Source organism: Gobius niger (assembly GCF_951799975.1).
Source record: "Gobius niger genome assembly, chromosome: 14".
Classification (NCBI taxonomy): Eukaryota; Metazoa; Chordata; class Actinopteri; order Gobiiformes; family Gobiidae; genus Gobius; species Gobius niger.
Genome location: NC_136865.1, coordinates 16,114,556 through 16,132,926, shown reverse-complemented (window position 1 = coordinate 16,132,926; position 18,371 = coordinate 16,114,556). Strand labels below are relative to the sequence as shown.

The 18,371-nt window shown below is 43.2% G+C and overlaps 2 protein-coding genes across 15 annotated transcripts in view; both read left to right on the top strand.

Moving 5' to 3' along the window:
• Positions 1–8,467, top strand: part of clasp2 (cytoplasmic linker associated protein 2) — a 45,040-nt gene extending 36,573 nt beyond the window's left edge. For 7 of the 14 annotated variants that reach the window (XM_079571476.1, XM_079571471.1, XM_079571466.1 and 4 more), the window contains 17 exons: positions 184–290; positions 407–430; positions 563–712; positions 953–1,044; positions 1,119–1,182; positions 2,286–2,449; positions 2,573–2,651; positions 3,694–3,837; positions 3,914–4,057; positions 4,128–4,234; positions 4,315–4,456; positions 5,937–6,126; positions 6,246–6,439; positions 6,525–6,653; positions 6,735–6,941; positions 7,033–7,149; positions 7,222–8,467. In XM_079571476.1, the coding sequence (XP_079427602.1) occupies positions 184–290; positions 407–430; positions 563–712; positions 953–1,044; positions 1,119–1,182; positions 2,286–2,449; positions 2,573–2,651; positions 3,694–3,837; positions 3,914–4,057; positions 4,128–4,234; positions 4,315–4,456; positions 5,937–6,126; positions 6,246–6,439; positions 6,525–6,653; positions 6,735–6,941; positions 7,033–7,149; positions 7,222–7,299 (2,132 nt within the window). In that variant the 3' untranslated portion in view covers positions 7,300–8,467. The remainder of the gene's footprint in view (positions 1–183; positions 291–406; positions 431–562; positions 713–952; positions 1,045–1,118; positions 1,183–2,285; positions 2,450–2,572; positions 2,652–3,693; positions 3,838–3,913; positions 4,058–4,127; positions 4,235–4,314; positions 4,457–5,936; positions 6,127–6,245; positions 6,440–6,524; positions 6,654–6,734; positions 6,942–7,032; positions 7,150–7,221) is intronic. The other 7 variants (XM_079571465.1, XM_079571477.1, XM_079571474.1 and 4 more) reach the window with 2 other exon arrangements.
• A 3,944-nt stretch (positions 8,468–12,411) lies between these two features.
• Positions 12,412–18,047, top strand: ubp1 (upstream binding protein 1; the record flags this gene model as incomplete). The annotated part of the gene is made up of 16 exons (XM_079570326.1): positions 12,412–12,642; positions 12,960–13,332; positions 14,845–14,996; positions 15,163–15,239; positions 15,300–15,405; positions 15,482–15,588; positions 15,677–15,829; positions 15,905–16,015; positions 16,150–16,257; positions 16,584–16,690; positions 16,761–16,815; positions 16,911–17,004; positions 17,083–17,173; positions 17,257–17,375; positions 17,496–17,638; positions 17,967–18,047. Exons 2-16 carry the CDS (start codon positions 13,217–13,219, stop codon positions 18,045–18,047), a joined length of 1,620 nt encoding a protein of 539 aa, XP_079426452.1. The 5' UTR covers positions 12,412–12,642; positions 12,960–13,216.
• Between the last annotated feature and the right edge of the window lie 324 nt (positions 18,048–18,371).

Below are 18,371 nucleotides of genomic sequence, written 5' to 3'. Positions count from 1 at the left end.
TTTTTATTATTTAGCTTCGGTCCTTGTCCATGGAGCACCAATGTCCTAATTTTATTCAGTCATTCTTTATCCTTGTTTGCATCTAACAGGTCATCGCATTGACTTACAGCAATCGCTCATGGGAAATGTATTAATTAGTAACTACTTCTCTAAACACTTAAATGTCCGTTTTTCTCGATGTAGGATCAGCATATGGGATCAGCCAGTCCAGTCGCTTGTCGTCTTCTGTCAGTGCCATGCGAGTCCTAAACACTGGCTCCGATGTGGAGGAGGCCTTGGCAGATGCTCTGGTATGAAAACCTGCCACCTACAAAAAATACAATTTGAAGTGACCAGAGTGCGTGTGGAGTAGTGTGTGCGTGTTTGTAAATTAACCCTCAATTCTACCTCTGTTTAACGCTGTCAGCTGTTGGGAGACATGCGATCCAAGGTCAGCTTCTTTTCCCGCCTCAAACCCGCGTGGTCTCTGTTCTTTCTGTCACTGCATGCCTCTGCGAATATTCACTACATTTATTAAAGGTTGTTAAAGATCTCAAACTTGAATTTTATCACCCAACTCCAGAAGAAGCCAGCAAGGCGGCGGTACGAGAACATGTACTCTGATGACGACGCAAACAGCGACGCGTCCAGTGCGTGTTCGGAGCGGTCGTACAGCTCCCGAAATGGAGGAGCCATCCCCACGTACATGAGACAGACGGAGGACGTGGCTGAGGTCAGTCACAGTCAGTCTACATAAACTACATTCACCTTGGCAGTTCAAGGTTAACAAAAATGGCAAAGGCGAGGCACGAAACTGAATCTCTTAACAGAAATGTCTGAATTCAGAACATATCTATGTAATTATTTATATTCAACAGGCAACAATGTCCATCTATGATTATAATCTAACAGACTGTAGACAGTAGCTTTTGAATAGTCCTTTGAAATTAATCATTTCTGGTTTACCTGTCAGGTGCTGAACCGATGTGCCAGTGCCAACTGGTCTGAGAGAAAGGAAGGTCTCCTGGGTTTACAAGCTCTGCTCAAGAACCAGCGCACCCTGAGGTCAGCCGCAGAACAACACTTACTTTGTCCTTAATGTAACATTTATTAATTTAAACTGATCTTTTCCTTGACAGTCGGGTTGAGTTGAAGAGACTGTGTGAAATCTTCACGAGGATGTTCGCTGACCCCCATAGCAAGGTATGTCTGCATGCAACACACAGACACAAAACATTAAACATTTATTATTCCATGATCTCTCTTCCTTGTGGAGTTCACTTCATATATTCATTCACTCCTCTTCACTTTACCGGATTCTGCCTGAACAAAAGTGTCACACCACAGAGAACAACTTGAAGTACATGCTCAGATGTGAACAATAATTCTGGCATGCAGAGCAATGAGTCCTGTTTTCTAACGGCATGTTGCGCTGAGTGATCTCACTGTCTCGCTGCTCTTTGGAGCCGATCTTCCACCGATCGTTCTTCTCTTTACCGACACTCGCTGCAGTTCAAGCAACACACGCTCACGCACGTTTGGGCTGGCTCCTAACTGTAACTAACAGCTGCGGTTCGTCTTTTCTAACCATACTTGAGCACCGTTGCCTCGCACGCGTCGTAAGTTGCGTGAGCCTCGTCTTCTTTGTTCGTCCCTTGATGATTTGATGACTTTCAGCGAGACTCCGGCAGGGTGTACGGAACGGCAGAATCCGGTATAAGCTCAGCGTCCTTTAAGGTATTTCATCTCATGGTGGACCATCTGTGCATTCATCCCTATACCCAGATCAATATGTTTCTGTGATCATTTCAGTTGTTGACATAAAGTGTCTACTTTAAGGCTACATTTTTAGCTTGTGATTCGGACGACAGAGTTCAGTTTAATATTGTCAAAATGCTAACGTTCGTGTCTCTCTTTCCTCCATGCAACTCAACTTTGGAACTCTCTGTAGAGAGTAAGTTTGGCATCTCAATTTATTAATCATTTTTTAATCAAAATACTTTAATCAATAACAAGTTGTCAATCAGCCAAATAACACTCACATACTAACCTGGTTTTGTGCTTGAATTGGTATTTTATAATTAATTCCACTAGTTATTGAACTCACAAACAAGTTAAGCTCTAATTGTGATATTTTTTATTGGTATGAGGGTACTGGTTGTTGTTGAAAATGAGTGAATAACCACTAACCGCTGCCTTCACTTGATCAGCTTCCGAAAGTGCGTGGTGTCAGTGTGTGGTGACTGTTTTTAAACGGTGAGTCTGCTGCCCCTGATGTGTGTGACGCAGTGTGTTTATATATTCAGGTTTTCAGTATGTTCCTCGAGACTCTGGTAGACTTCATCCAGGTGCATAAAGACGACCTCCAGGACTGGCTCTTTGTTCTGCTCACTCAGCTGCTGAAGAAGATGGGCGCTGACCTCCTTGGTTCTGTACAGGCCAAAGTTCAAAGGGCACTGGACGTCACACGGTTCGTATTGATTTCATAGTTTCATAAGTTGGCTATATACGTTCCTCTCTTCCTCCTTTGAAGACCTAAACAATGGTCAAAAACTCCAGTCAAAATAATGCCTTTCTCAACTATTTGTTCCAGAGAGAGTTTTCCCAATGACCTCCAGTTCACGATACTTATGCGATTTACTGTGGACCAGACGCAGACTCCAAATCTCAAGGTAGAGTCTTCTCACTTTGACGTTTACATTAGCAGAGATGGCTACTGGCTGTTACCTTGAAAACTGCTCAAGCTGTCATTGTGCTGTTGCTGCTGAGACCCAAAACCCCACACCCGACTCCTGGGCTGTGTTTGGTTAGCATCTGACATGACCTCCAACAGGCCTCTGCACTGTGTTCTCTCTAACCCTTTAACTTCGCTCCATCTTTGCTCTGGCCACGTTTATACACCAAACCCCTGTCCTCACCTTAGTTTGATTCTAATTGTCCTCACCCTCTCACCCCTGAAGACATTATGTTCACTATTCTTGATAGTTTTCTAATGAGAATTGCTAATGCAGCTCATAAATGTATTGCCATGATGATTTAATTTACATTTGTCTTATTAATTGAACAAACATAAATCCTAAGCCAACATTCCATCCAACCCTGTAACTCCCACTAACCCGGCTGCATCTCTCACCCGACCCCTGGCCTTGTGGTGTCTGTCTTCGCGTTGACTGACACAGTGCTTCTCCTTTTTCTCTCTGAAGCCTGGACAGGGCTCGTGTTGCGGGCGTGGCAGGGGAGGGGACGGGGTAAAATTGTTTCCCCCCAGAGCGCGGCGCCACGCCTGCTCTATAGACGAGCAGGCCGCAGCCTGGAGCCAGTCCTCCCAGGTCAGTGCGCTCCGGGGGGAGCAATGTGTGCTGCGCTGGCACAATGCACCTTAGTGAGTTGGAGAACACACCCTGAGGTGTCTTTGTACTCAGACATAAAGATGTTTATTGGAGGATATGTACAGTTCTGGAGTCATTTGTGGCGTTTTGGAGCCTGCTGTGTCTGCATTCATTTCTTATTTTGTGCCCATTTGTCATCTCTTCTGCTTCTGATAAGCATGAACTGCTGTGTTTTATTGTGTCATCCCATGTATTTTCTAGCTGCCAGATGCACATTCTGCTGTGGACACCGTTCATTTCATGCGAGTTTGTTTTTACAGGTCATTCTTAGGGACAGTGTATGAGTGAGATCATCCTGATGGTTTCATAATGTGCTCAATTGCAGGTGAAGGGGGCTATTCTGAAGTACATCGAGACACTGACATTACAGATGGAAGCTCCAGACTTTGTAAACTCCAGTGAGACCAGGCTCGCTGTGTCCAGGATCATTGCCTGGACCACTGACCCCAAGAGTGCAGAAGTCAGAAAGGTATGTCCAAATAAACTGAGGACACTGTGACTTTAAAAAGAAAGTGTACTCCTAACATGTTTGTCTCTGTGTTCAGGCAGCTCAGGCAGTGCTCATTGCCCTGTTCCAGCTCAACACGCCTGAGTTCACCATGCTGCTGGCTGCTCTGCCCAAAACATTTCAGGACGGAGCCACAAAACTGCTTCAAAACCATCTGAAGAACACCGGCAATGCAGCACAGGTAAATTATTCAAGATGGCTGAGTATTTCTGCCATTGGATTATTGAATTTAAGTTATTTTGTTCTTTCAGGCACAAATCGGCAGCCCTCTGACAAGGCATACACCCAGATCCCCAGCCAGCTGGTCTAGCCCAGTCACCTCACCCACCAACACCTCCCAAAACACCCCCTCACCAAGGTACTTCTCATAATCGTCAAAGGGTTTATAAGCCACAGGATTTAAACAGGATTTGCTTAATGTGGACTTTTCTTTTTTAGTGCATTTGACTATGATACAGAAAATATGAACTCTGAGGACATCTACAGCTCGCTGAAGGGTGTGACGGAAGCAATTCAGAACTTTAGTGTCCGCAGCCAAGAGGACATGAACGACCCAGTGCAGCGCAAAGAAGGGGAGGATGTAAGTAAAGTTTCATTTGTGAGTGTATGTAAATTAAGAAAACTGACCCACGATGTCAAGCACTGTCAACAGACCACAATTGCTTGAAATATGCTTGTTCTGATTCCAATAAATAAGCCAACCAATGGCCTATATATATATATATATATATATATATATATATATATATATATATATATATATATATATATATATATATATATATATATATATATATATATATATATATATATATATATATATATATATATATATATATATATATATTTCTGTCAAAAGGTAATGATTCGTTTTGTAGTAACAGAACAAGACCAGGAGCTGTGTTATTTTCAGCTTTACTCTTTGTTACTCTTTGTTATTTTGTTATTTTCAGGTTTACTCTTTGGCTTTGGCCATATGGAACTATATGGAACCATATGGAACCATAGGTCTAGGGCCTAATACGTGAAATCAGTTTTTAGGGAGAAGTCTAAACTGTTAAACTAACAACACAGTCAGAAATAAACGTTTTGACGAGTACCGTAGAACCAGCAGCTGCTCCTGAGGTTTCACTTTCAGTGTATGAATCTCACCCCATCGCCTTCTAGCTTATGTCGCACGGTCCTCACGGTCCTGAATCATCTCCATCAAATGTCCACGTCCTCGGGCATAACTGTCTGTCCAAGCCAGCGAGGGTTGTCCCAACGTTTTAATAAACGACCAGTCGCTAAAGCAGACGAGCTAGTTGGCAACTAATGCTACCTCCAGTAAAGTCAGTTTAGACATGACTTTTTACTGAAGAAAGTTGTCAAGAGTCCATTGATTGACATATTCCTTTCACCTCCTTACCAGCAATAACACAAAGCTGCTCCTGTCCCTACATGGCATTGATCAATCGATCAATTAATCAAAACACCTAAAACGTATACACAGAAAAGCATGCATCAGCGTGTTGGCCCGAGAGAGAATGGGCCAGACTCCGGCTTTGTTCTGGCTATGAAAACCTAAAGAACACAAAACTTGATTGGGAGGATTTTTGATGGGAGGCGCCTAACAGCCCCGAGCAGCACAACCTCAATGCACAGTCAGCGTGTTTTTTCCCATTTTATAAAGCATATAGCCAACATTTACACAGTAATATTACTGCATTAATAGGTTGGGAACCACCGCCCTAGCCCCTCTTTAAGGACTTGGTGTACTCCAGTACAGTGGTATAACCTTTTGACATTTTCCCCACGAAGCATTTGAAATTCAAGACTCTCACATATCCTCAGCCTGCCAGTCAACAAAGCACTGAGATCCGTGTATTATAAAATCATGCATACTTTCTTAACCCTCATCTTTACAAACTTTGGTTTGTAGCAACCAGGTCTCTTATGCTGTTTTATATATTGCCAATCTGTTACAGCACAAAGGGAAGAAATGCCCTGTTTGTGAACGTGTTTTTTGCCTATCATTAACTATCATTTATTTTTATTAACTACATTCTGTGTGATTTAAGGGCGGTGGTGACTGTAGGGGCTCTGATGCAGTTGAAGGTGGGCGTATGGCTCTGGACAACAAAACATCTCTTCTCAACACACCACTGCTTTCGTCGAGCCCGCGTGGGGGGCGTGAGCTCCTCGCTGACTCTCCATTCAAGCACAGCCGCAAGCTCACCAGCCTGGACGACTCGGAGCTGCTCACAGACGGTGCGCTGCTGATAGTTTAGCTGTTAATGTATAATATTATTCTCTCACATGAGTCTAGACATGTTTAGAATGTGCACAGTGAACTGAATCTAAAATACTTATTTTTCTTATCTTTCTAGAGAGCGGTTTGGATCAATCTGAACTTGTCGCCGAGCTGTTGAAAGAGCTCTCGAACCACAATGAGCGGATAGAGGAGAGAAAGGCTGCACTGTGTGAATTGCTAAAGCTCATTCGAAATGATACACTGCAGGTTTGGGATGAACATTTCAAAACCATCCTGCTGCTCCTGCTTGAGACACTGGGTGACAGAGAGGTAAACCACACGCTTTCTGCAGTGTTTTGACTGTCAAAAGGAATAATTTACCTTTCCCTTACCTCACCTCATTATGTCCTCTTAGCATTTGATACGGACACTGGCTCTCAGAGTCCTCAGTGAGATCCTCAACAAGCAGCCCTGGCGGTTCAAAAATTATGCAGAGCTCACCATTATGAAGACTCTGGAGGCGCACAAAGACCCACACAAGGATGTAGGAATAAATTCATGTGAATAAACGCTAACTTTGTTCAATTAAATGATTGTAACATCTTTGTATATTGTGTGTCTGTAGGTGATAAGAGCAGCAGAGGAGACCGCAGCGATGTTGGCACAGTCCATTAGTCCAGACCAATGTGTCAAGGTGCTCTGTCCCATCATTCAGTCAGCGGACTACCCCATGAATTTAGCTGCCATCAAGATGCAGACCAAAGTTGTTGAAAGAGTTCCCAGAGATGGCCTGATATCGCTGCTGCCAGAGGTGGTGCCGGGACTCATTCAGGTGATTAAACTCAGAAATACTGGGTCAATATGTATATGTATATATGTATATGTATATGTATATGTATAATATTTTATTCCATTTTTTTAAGGGTTATGACAACTCTGAGAGCAGTGTTAGGAAAGCTTGTGTGTTCTGCTTGGTGGCAATTCATGCAGTTATTGGTGAAGATCTCAAGCCTCATCTCGGTCAGCTCTCCAGCAGCAAGGTACATTTCTGTGACATGAAAATATGATCGTCATGAGCAGTTGGATCTAACATGTCTATTCACTGTCCTCAGCTGAAACTGTTGAATCTCTACATCAAGCGGGCCCAGTCCGGCTCCAGCGGCAGTGAACCCACATCTGAAGGTCTATAGGTGACACAGCGCTCTCCGCAGGGCAGCCACAGAACTGCAACTCTGCCCACCGGACATGAATATTATTTTCACACATAACAGCAAAACATCAGGAGCAATCGGCTTCATCCACCTTGCACTATAGGTACATGCAGTCCAAATACATTTCCTATCACACTGACTGGAAGTTGAAGGCCCTGTGGGATTTTGTAGCTCTTAAACACATCTGAGGACCTTTCCGGATTCAAAGACTGAAGGTGTTGGAGTCAAAAAAAAGGCTTGCCCATCCTTCTCAAGGTTGAAAGATTATAATGTCCGTCTCTGCCTTTTCAATTTTAAGTTCACTCTAACAACCCAAGAGCATCTTCTACAAACCATTATAATGTCAACAGGAAGCAGTGCTGTCTATGTTTCTTTATTGAACATTTATTGAACATTGAACCCAAACGAGGCCAGAATGTAAATTTACATTGCTGGATTCATTTTACATACAGCAGCGGTTTTTAAGTCTGACATCTCCTTTGCACATACTCAACAAAACACTTTTTTAAAGGTGCTGATGAGCCTATAAGGTACGACCAACTCTACATGGCACTAATGCACAGTGTGACCATGGTTCGTGCCTGCTCATAGCATTTACAGTACATGGGCGGAGGCAGGTATTATGTGCTTGGCTATGCATGAGTCAAAATCTTTTTATTTGGATTCTATTGAAAAAAATGACCTGGGTTTAAATTATTGTAAGCAATGTCTGCCCATTTTAAAATAATATATGGTGTCCCCCGCTGCTCCCAGCTCATCAAGTCTGTTCACTTTATGGCAAGATTTGAAATGTAATGGGTGTGAACGGCGATTATATGAAGTTTGTCAGGACATGGCTTATTATCACAAAACAGATATGTACCTATATATGATATTAAAATGGAATATCAAATAACTGTGTCATTCATTTAGTCTTTTGGGGGGTGCATGTGCACCTATGCCTATTCTTGTTTCTATTTTTCTTTCTGCTGCGTGTGCTGAAGTCTCTCACGCTTTATTTGTAGAAATGTTTTATTTACAGCTAAGAAACTAACTCATCGTCACCCTCTCTCTCTCCTTTCCTTGTGACATTATAGTTTTCACTGTTGTTTCTTCTGTGCATTTACAAAGCCGTGCTTACAATAAACTTAAGAACTTGTACAGATAATATGTGTGATGATGTTCCATTTTCTTTTACAACTTTTGCATGACCTAGGAGTTCAAAGTAAAAGGGGGAAATACGCTGCATTCGCACCGACGGACCTCCTGGAGTTGGAAGTTGTAGGCCATATTTTTGTTCACGGCTTTGATGGAGCACTTGCTTAATATAGTCTGACCTATGGTGCAAGGCATGGTCACGAGTAAACCTGCCGTGTGGGAAGGACCCGTAGATAGTCCAAACCCGGGACTGTTGTGTGAAAGATGAGGTTTGCACCTTATGCAACAGTTATTTCCAATCCAGGTGCTGAATTTCATGTATGCAGTTGTTGACTGGGCTTTAAATTTAGATGCAGCTAAAGAGAGAAGCAGATACAAGGTTCAGGCTGCAGCCTGTGACCTGCTCTCTATAGTAAGATGTATATATAATTATATAATTATATATATATATATATATATATATAATTATATATATATATATATATATATATATAATTATATATATATATATATATATATATATATATATATATATATATATATATATATATAATTATATATATATATATATATATATATAATTATATATATATATATATATAATTATATATATATATATATATAATTATATATATATATATATATATATATATATATATATATATATATATATATATATATATATATAATCTGTCAAGATATATATATATACACACCCACACATATACACTGCTCACAAAAACTTAGGCACACTCAAAAAACACATCCTAGATGTCAATCAATTTGATTTTTCGGATGAAAATCTTTATTCATAGTGTAGGGCAATGTGTTGAGAACAAAATAACATAAGAATGATAAATGGAAATCAAATTCTCAGCCCCTGGAGGTCTGGATCCAAAATTATAGTCAAAATCAAAGTGACAAATCAGGTCACTGGTTGATCCAAATTCTGTAGAAATTCCTCCAAACGAGTCTGTATCATCCTCAGTCGTGTGTGTGGCCTCCACGTGCCTGAATGCACTCCCTACAACGCCTGGGCATGCCCTTGATGAGACCACGGATGTCCTCCTGAGGGATCTCCTCCCAGACCTGGATTAGAGCATCAGTCAGCTCCTGGACAGTCTGTGGTGCCACGTGGCGGATATACAGAAATCCTACCAATGGCTAGACAGAGCCGGACTAAAGGACAGCACAGAGGCACTCATCATGGCTGCACAGGAGCAGGCCTTGAACACCAGAGCAATAGAGGCCCAGATCTACCACACCAGACAAGACCCCAGGTGTAGACTGTGCAAAGAGGCCAATGAGACAATCCAGCACATAACTGCAGGGTGTAAGATGCTGGCAGGGAAAGCTTACATGGAGCGCCATAACCAAGTGGCTGGTATAGTGTACAGGAACATCTGTGCAGAGTATGGGCTGGAAACCCCAAGGTCAAAGTGGGAAACACCTCCAAAGGTGGTCGAGAATGACCGAGCCAAGATCCTGTGGGACTTCCAGATACAGACGGACAAAATGGTAATGGCGAACCAACCGGACATTGTGGTGGTGGACAAAGAGCAGAGGAAAGCCATTGTGGTCGACATAGCAATACCAAGCGACTTCAACATCAGGAAAAAGGAACACGAGAAACTAGAGAAATACCAGGGGCTCAGAGAAGAGCTGGAGAAAACCTGGAGGGTGAAGGCATCAGTGGTGCCCGTGGTCGTTGGGGCACTCGGGGCAGTGACCCCCAAACTGGAGGAGTGGCTCCAGCAGATCCCAGGAAATACATCAGACATCTCGGTCCAGAAAAGTGCAGTTCTAGGAACAGCAAAGATACTGCGCAGAACCCTCAAGCTCCCAGGCCTCTGGTAGAGGACCCGAGCAGGAGGAAAAAGAGACCGCCTGCGGAGGGTGAGGAAGAGTTTAGTTTTTATATATATATATATATATATATATATATATATATATATATATATATATATATATATATATATATATATATATATATATATATATATATATACCAAAGAATATGAAAGATAACACTTGTTATTCACCAGTTACTGGTTGTGTGAAGCTATTGAGTTTGAAACAAATGAGTTTGCTCTTTTTAATCATAATGAAAAAGAATGACCCTGATCAAAAGTTTACATACCCCAGTTTTAATACTGTGTATTGCCCCTTTAACGTCAATGACAGCTTGCAGTCTTTTGTAGATGTGGAGAAGGTTCTTCTCTACAAAAGGTTTCTGTAAATTCCCTGAATTGCGTGTTTGAGCTCTCCCCACAGTGGCTCAATGATATTTAGGTCAGGAGACTGAGATGACACTAACGGGACCTTCACTTTAATCTGCTGAAGCAAGAGGCATCAGTGAAACACCTCCATATTTCACAGTAGATATGATGCACTTTTTTGTTGTCAAGGCCTACGATGGCCCATGATGAAAAGTGTAATAAACATTCTCTCAATAGACAGTACAGGTATGATAAATGTAACATTGTGAAATTTAATCCAGACTGAATGTATTTAATTAATTAGACCAGCATGAGATATTTTCAGGTTTTGCTCCATGAATTCGAGCGGCAGAGAGCTCCAGATGAATTATATCTCTATAGGACAGGAGCCATTCCCTTGCAGTCAGAAGCTGCACATGGGTCACGCCTGGATGTTCCAACAAGACAATGATCCAAAACACAAGGCCAAGTCGACCTGCCTCTGGCTCCAGCAGAATAAAGGGAAGGTCCCGTTATATAGTGTCATCTCAGTCTCCTAACCTCAATATCATTGAACCACTGGGGAGAACTCCAAGCTGTCATTGATGCTAAAGGGGCAATATCAGGAACTGGGGTGTGAAAACTTTTTTTTATTTTGTAATGAAGATTTGAACTGAGTTCATACATTTCTTTTCTCAATAAATGGTCTCACAACATCACTGACCATGAGTGGAAAAAAAGTTTGTGTTAGTGTTTTCATTCATATTGTTTGAGTAATGGCCAAAAGAAACACACATACACGCACGCCCACACGCACGCACACACACACACACACACACACACACACACGCACGCACACACACACACGCACACACACACACGCACACACACACACACACACGCACACACGCACACACACACACACACACACACACACACACACGCGCACACACACACACATACACACACACACACACACGCACGCACGCACACGCACACGCGCGCGCGCGCACACGCACACACACACGCACAAAGATCTGACTAAAAATGTTTTGGAATGTCCATTGGGACACGGGGGTAATGACGTCGTGAGGCGGGTCTAGTGGGCCAAAATAGCGTGTGTGCAGCGTGTGCACAGGGCTTGGAAAACACGCAGAGAGAAGGGGAGCCGTTCATGGTCCGAGACCTGCAGGATAATCATTGACCAGAGTGCAGTGGACACTTCTTGCACAACATACTGCAGCTGCTGAAGTCAGAATAGCAATAATGATGTTTTTAACGGGTCTGCAGTTCCTCGGTGCATGTTTGGGTCGACTTTACTGGACTGCGGCGTGAGGCACAGCTGTTGCGGGACGCAAGATGTTGTTCTGGCAACCGTACACGGAAACCTTTCGACCATCGGCAGAAAAATATGGAGACAGTTGGTATGAACCCACCACACCCAAATTAACCACGTCCAGTTAATAATGACAAGTTTGTTTAACATTATCTATAAAATGAATTCATAATTACTGGCAACACTAATACATGCTTGTTCTGAGTCAGGGAGGTTCAAAAGTCTTATGTTGTTATTCAGGACTATGGCGATGCATTGGCTTGTAAAGTGGAAGCGCTGATGTTTGTGGAGTTATACCTGTTTATTGGTCTGCAGACAGTTGCACACAATGACGGAAGCCCAGAGGTGCCGATTGGCTGAAAGGGCCGAGCTTGGCACAAGGGGCGCGCTGTGATTGGTCAAGCTCCGCCTGGCACCTTCCTGAAGCTGGTGCTGGCAGCTGCAGGCTTCAGACCGTCCGTCTGAATTACAGGAGGCCATGTTCATGGCTGGTTTTGTGCTCTTCGGGTGGGTGAAGGACTACGTCTCTATAAGTTAAAGACTTAAATGGTGATTGCATCTTCGCGATGAGAAGAGGAGAGCAGCTGGGGATGGTTCACGGACCTACAGAAGGAAGCTGCTCCTAAGCGGACATCACACAGCGGATTCAAAGCAAGTGAAGTTGATGCTAGTTACTTAGCCGCATAGCCACAGCGATAGCAGCAGCTGTGCGGATTCTGGGTGGATGCACTGTGGACTACTGCTTCACCCCTAACCACACCATCTCTCCCTGCAGCATTTTGTTGAGCTAACATCTCATTTCACCGCTCGGATGTGTGTTTGTGGGAAATGCGGGCTGCAGAGTTCGCTAGTACCCAGTGTGTTGTCTTTGTATGCTAGCTAGCAGTTAGATAACATTAGCATCAGCTCATCTTCAGTCACGACTAACAATTGTTGCTTAGTGAACTCTTACTTATCGTTACTTCCAGACTATCTACAACTTGGGGAACAGCGTCGCGAGTGGCAGGAGTCCAAAAGTTCCCATTACTGGAGATATGGCGATAGGCACTGTGCTCAGTTTCGCCTGTCCAGTCTGTGAAGGAGCAGCTAACGGCTTAGCAGCGTAGCTTTCCTCCCACGGCGTCTCTCCGAAGCTGCAGAGCCACTTCCTTCTTTGGCGACATCTCATACCTGAGGCAAGCTGGCGGCCTTACAAGTAGAAGCCGAGGACAAAGAGCTGGGGCCCATGACCTGGGTGCTGAAGATGGAGGACGCCACCATCGAGTCGGGGCTCGTGCACGACTTTGATGCCAGTTTGTCCGGGATCGGACAGGAGCTGGGGGCTGGAGCCTACAGCATGAGGTTAGATGGATACCAATATCGGCTCCTTTTAACTATCCCGAGGAAAAAACACTCACATACCTGGCTTTATAGCTTCAGTGTTTGATTTGGGGCCAGCCATTGTGTGGGGCTGGCTCTGTTTTCTATTCTGTCCTGTTTCAAAAGGTTAATGATGAAAAATGTGATTAGAGATAGACTTGTAAAGCATTCCCAGATAATGGAGATGAGGTGAAGAAGTGAAGAGAAAAGGCCTTTCCTGACTCTTAGGTCTCAGGGAATGAAGACAAAAACAACAATATAATGATGATGTTGCCATAATGTCAATCATAACAGCACCAGTGTTGCTGCTGCTGCTGCAGTTGTTGTTGTTATTAACAGCTGAGTCTATTTAACATTGGACCATAATTAATTTGCCAATTATAATGCATTTATCTTTATACCTGGAGTGTAGTTTCTCTCTGTCTTAAACCAAAAATTGGGAAAGATCCCTCCTTTTGTGGTCAGTCATCCAATAAGCTGTTGCAACACTTGCACATTATTTACGTGGGAGCAGGAGAATGGTTCCGCATGCAACAGTTTTTTAATGCTATAAGCATTTAAGTTGAATGTGAAAGAAACAATATTTTGTGCTCAAAGATGGAAGACGTTCCATTTGCCTTTTAACATGTTTATCTTCCTGTGATGCATGCTATCTAATGTGGGTAAGCAGCTTCTCTAACGCCAGAGTGATGTTTATAAATCAGTGAAAATGGCGTGTGTGGCTTTAGGGTCACCAGTGTCAGTGCCACACTATCTGGGACGAGTGCATGTTTGGATTTGGCAGCTGGTAGGAACAGAATGTCTCAGTTTGACCGCAACAACCTCCTCAGGTTTCAGAAAGCAGATGTAGTTTGCCTCATGCTGTAGGTTGTAGTTAACTGTACCTCTGTTCTGTTAGCATGGTGTGGGTACACTTGACAGGAAGTGAGGGTGAACAAGTCTTTTAACGTTTTGTTTAGCTTTTAACTGAGGGATGATTTTTGCAAAGTGCCGTGGTGTTGCCAAAGTTTGAATGTGACTTGCAGTGCGGTCAATTTAAAAAAAGACATATATTAATTTAGATGGTTCTCTAATGGCTCAGATGTTCTTGTGCCAGGATCACACCCATCTTTCAATGTGTACCCAGTGACACTCCTGCTGCACATGTCAGGGTGAACTCAGGACAGCCAGTTTGTCTAGAGTGTCTGCCAAATGTGAGATAATATGTGATCATTTGTCCGGCTCCGGCCTCATGCATACATAATACAACACCTCATTAGTCAATGGAGAGAATCACTTGTACTAAAATAGACTCCCATCAAGACACTCATTCAAGTTATGTCTGGCTTACAGTTAGCGCGTCACAGGTGTATACTATTGCAACTGGTTAAAAACTACATGGCACTAAATTATGAGGCGTTTAATGGACAGAAAACTGACAAAACCAGACATTCCAGTCATAACTAAACAATGCCGGCTGTTTTCATTTTGTTTACTGCTTTGACTGTTCCCTAGTGATGTGCTGGCGCTGCCCATCTTTAAGCAGGAGGACTCCAGCCTTCCTCCTGAAAGCGAGACCAAAAATCCCCCATTCCAGTATGTGCTATGCGCCGCCACATCTCCGGCTGTCAAGCTGCACGACGAGACACTCACTTACTTGAACCAAGGTGAGAGCTTCTCCAAACTATAAGTACAGTATATTCATGACCTGCCGATAAACACTTTTTTTTTGCAAACAAAGATGCATTTATTACATTTGTTTAAAATAAAACATTAATAATTCTCTGATTAACAGTTACGAATGCAAGAATTTTAAGGTCCTTTTCCTCACAGGCCAGTCTTACGAGGTGCGCATGTTGGATAACAGAAACCCTGGGGAGTTACCAGAGCTGAATAACAAACTGGTGAAGGTGAGTGTCCTGCCTGATACTGTGCCCCTGTCCAGTCGTGCTTAAGGCCTTTGTTTGTAGAGCACTGTCCGAGTGGTGTTCCATGACCGGCGGCTACAGTACACGGAGCACCAGCAGCTCGAGGGTTGGAAGTGGAATCGTCCCGGCGACCGACTCCTTGACATTGGTTAGACGCCTGTTGAGAATTGTTCACTCAAACTGCAATTGATCGATGCCTGAGATGTATGTGTTTGTTGCCACAGACATCCCCATGTCAGTGGGCATCTTGGAGCCAAAGACTCACCCCTCCCAGCTCAACGCGGCTGAGTTCCTCTGGGACCTGAACAAAAGAGCCTCTGTTTTTGTGCAGGTAGAGGCCCATTTTATCTGCTGCTATTGTTGGCCTGTTTTTCATTACAGCTCCTACTGAAACCACGCACTTTTGACTCTGTCCGCAGGTGCACTGTATCAGCACAGAGTTCACTCCCAGAAAACATGGCGGCGAGAAGGGCGTCCCGTTTAGGATTCAGATTGACACGTTCTCACTGGGAGACGGTGGAGAGTACACAGAGCACCTCCACTCCGCCTCCTGCCAAATCAAAGTCTTTAAGGTAATACTGTTATGGGAGGACAGTTCTCATTGTTCTCTGCATGATAATTCAGCTAATTTTTGTTTTTGGGTTTAGCCAAAGGGTGCAGACCGTAAACAAAAGACAGACAGGGAAAAAATGGAGAAGCGAACAGCGCAAGAGAAGGAGAAGTACCAGCCTTCTTATGATACCACTATCCTTTCAGAGGTCAGTCTGCTTGGCATCTGTGTCACAGGCTCTCAAGCTACACGTTCGTCAGTATTGTAAATACAAGATGTGTGTCTTTTGAGCTAAGTGTGTTGTTGGTCTGACGGTTAGTAACCCTCACTGTTTTTGTGTAGACAAGGCTTGAGCCCATCATAGAGGAAGCTGGTGACCATGAGCTGAAAAAGTCAAGCAAGCGGACTCTTCCCGCTGACTGTGGTGACTCCCTGGCCAAGAGAGGCAGCGTAAGCTCCAATCTTCCTTTTCTTACAATAGTTACTCAGTATGAATGCAACTCGATAAATGTTTACTAATTGACTAATTGTTTTGATCTGGTCTGTGGTTAATATCATGACTTGAGGGATGCACCAACGCTAAGCAATAAACATTTCTATGGTAACGTTGCCTCTCAGCACAAGTGCCACACTGTGTCTGCTAATGTTATTTTTGTTGAGGGTTTAATTTCTCTCCAAAAACCTTTTTTGCATTTTATTAGTCCTGAGATTTTGCCGTAATTTAATCGTTGAACACAACTTGAGTAATTTGATCATATGACATGTTTTCTCCTCAGTGCTCTCCATGGCCGGACAACGCCTATGTCAGCACCAATCAGGCAGCTACTCCCTCCTTTGCCTCCACACCACTGTCCACTTACACAACGTCCTCAGTACCAGACAGGTAGCGTGGTGTATCCATTTCCACCGCTGCATTGAGAACTGTACATTCAAATTTCTTCATTTTCCACCAGTGACTCGTCCTCTCCTAATCACCAGGCAGATCCAGGCAGCTATGGCAACTCGGAGGTTTGTATTAACAATGGCATGAGTTATAATCAGTATCTCTACAATATATTTGAGGTATGACTGCTCTCTTTTACTAGCCTTGTGTTTATGTACAGCAGTTAAGCCCCACTGCCTCAATACAGGACGCCCAGAAGTGGCTCCTGAAAAACCGTTTCAACTCCTACACTCGACTCTTTTCTCACTTCTCAGGTACACTTGTGTAACATAGATAACTTAACGGTTTAATTTGATATTTTACTAAAACCTGTATTTACTACAATTTTTTAGGTTCTGACTTGTTGAAACTTACCCGCGATGACCTGGTCCAGATTTGTGGTCCGGCAGATGGGATCAGACTCTTTAATGCACTTAAATCAAGGTGCGTCTTTCATGTTAAACTGTGTTAAAAGACCAAATGTTCACTTCGCCGTATTCTGTGTTCATCTGTGTGGCTTTGTGCAGGTCTGTGCGACCCAGGCTGACAGTGTATGTCTGTCAGGAGTCGCCTCAGGAGAGCCCCCTGCTGGAGAGACACAGCACTCATGAAAATGGGGAACACAGCGTCCCTTCTAGTTTACACGGTAATAATGTGCATTTTTGCCATTGGCGTAAAATTGCATAACATTCTGTATAGAAATTATGCATCTTTCATTCATTAGTATGTGTAATTATTAAGTTTTTCGTACTGTGATTCTTTGCAGTGTATCATGCTTTGTATCTAGAAGAACTGACAGCAGCAGAACTTATCCGCAAGATGGCAGCCGTGTGCAGCCTTCCACTGGAAAGAATTCACCATGTGTATCGACAGGGGCCCACAGGCATCCACATCCTGCTCAGTGACCAGGTCAGAGCATTTTATCCTTAAGCACACAGCTAACTTTAGCAATGTTAAAGTGCTAAAGCAAATTGCAAAGAGAGCAGTTATTTGAGTAGTGGTGTGCTCTGAAAACAAAACAGTATTTGTCCCCGTTTGGTTTTATCATCAGGGTTCTACAGACATGTTATGAAATGCTTGTATAAGTTTAGTAGTTCATATTTCTTGTCTCAATTTTTAATCTAAATCTAATCTAATCTTGAATTGTTCAGCCCTACTGTAGATTGAGGCAGAGTGATCGCTTTTGTACATGTCCTATTATTCATGGCTAAATTACTTGCATATTTTGTATTTTTAGATGGTGTACAACTTGACCGATGAGAGCTGCTTTTTGATCAGCACTATGAAAGGCAAGTTTTTCATTTGTTCATGTCTATAATGTGTTTTCATGAAGTTTGTTTGTGACAATTTTACTCGGCCTTTCTCTCAGATGAAACTGGTGAAGGACTCCATCTCATCCTGAAGTAGTGCTCGGGACAGATGGCATCGCTAATACGCCACCCTTTGTCTTGGAGCAGAAGCCTCTCTTTGTCCCTCTCTGGCCGCCTCTACTCTCCCTTCTTGCCCCTCTCTCCCTTTTTAACTGGGTGCTCGACTGAAAGCAGGGACTAAGCTAAAGCCATGTAAAATGTTAGAATCTGACATGGGAGTGTCCATTGTTTCATATTGAAAACACTATTACCTGAAGGGTTTAGCTAAAAAG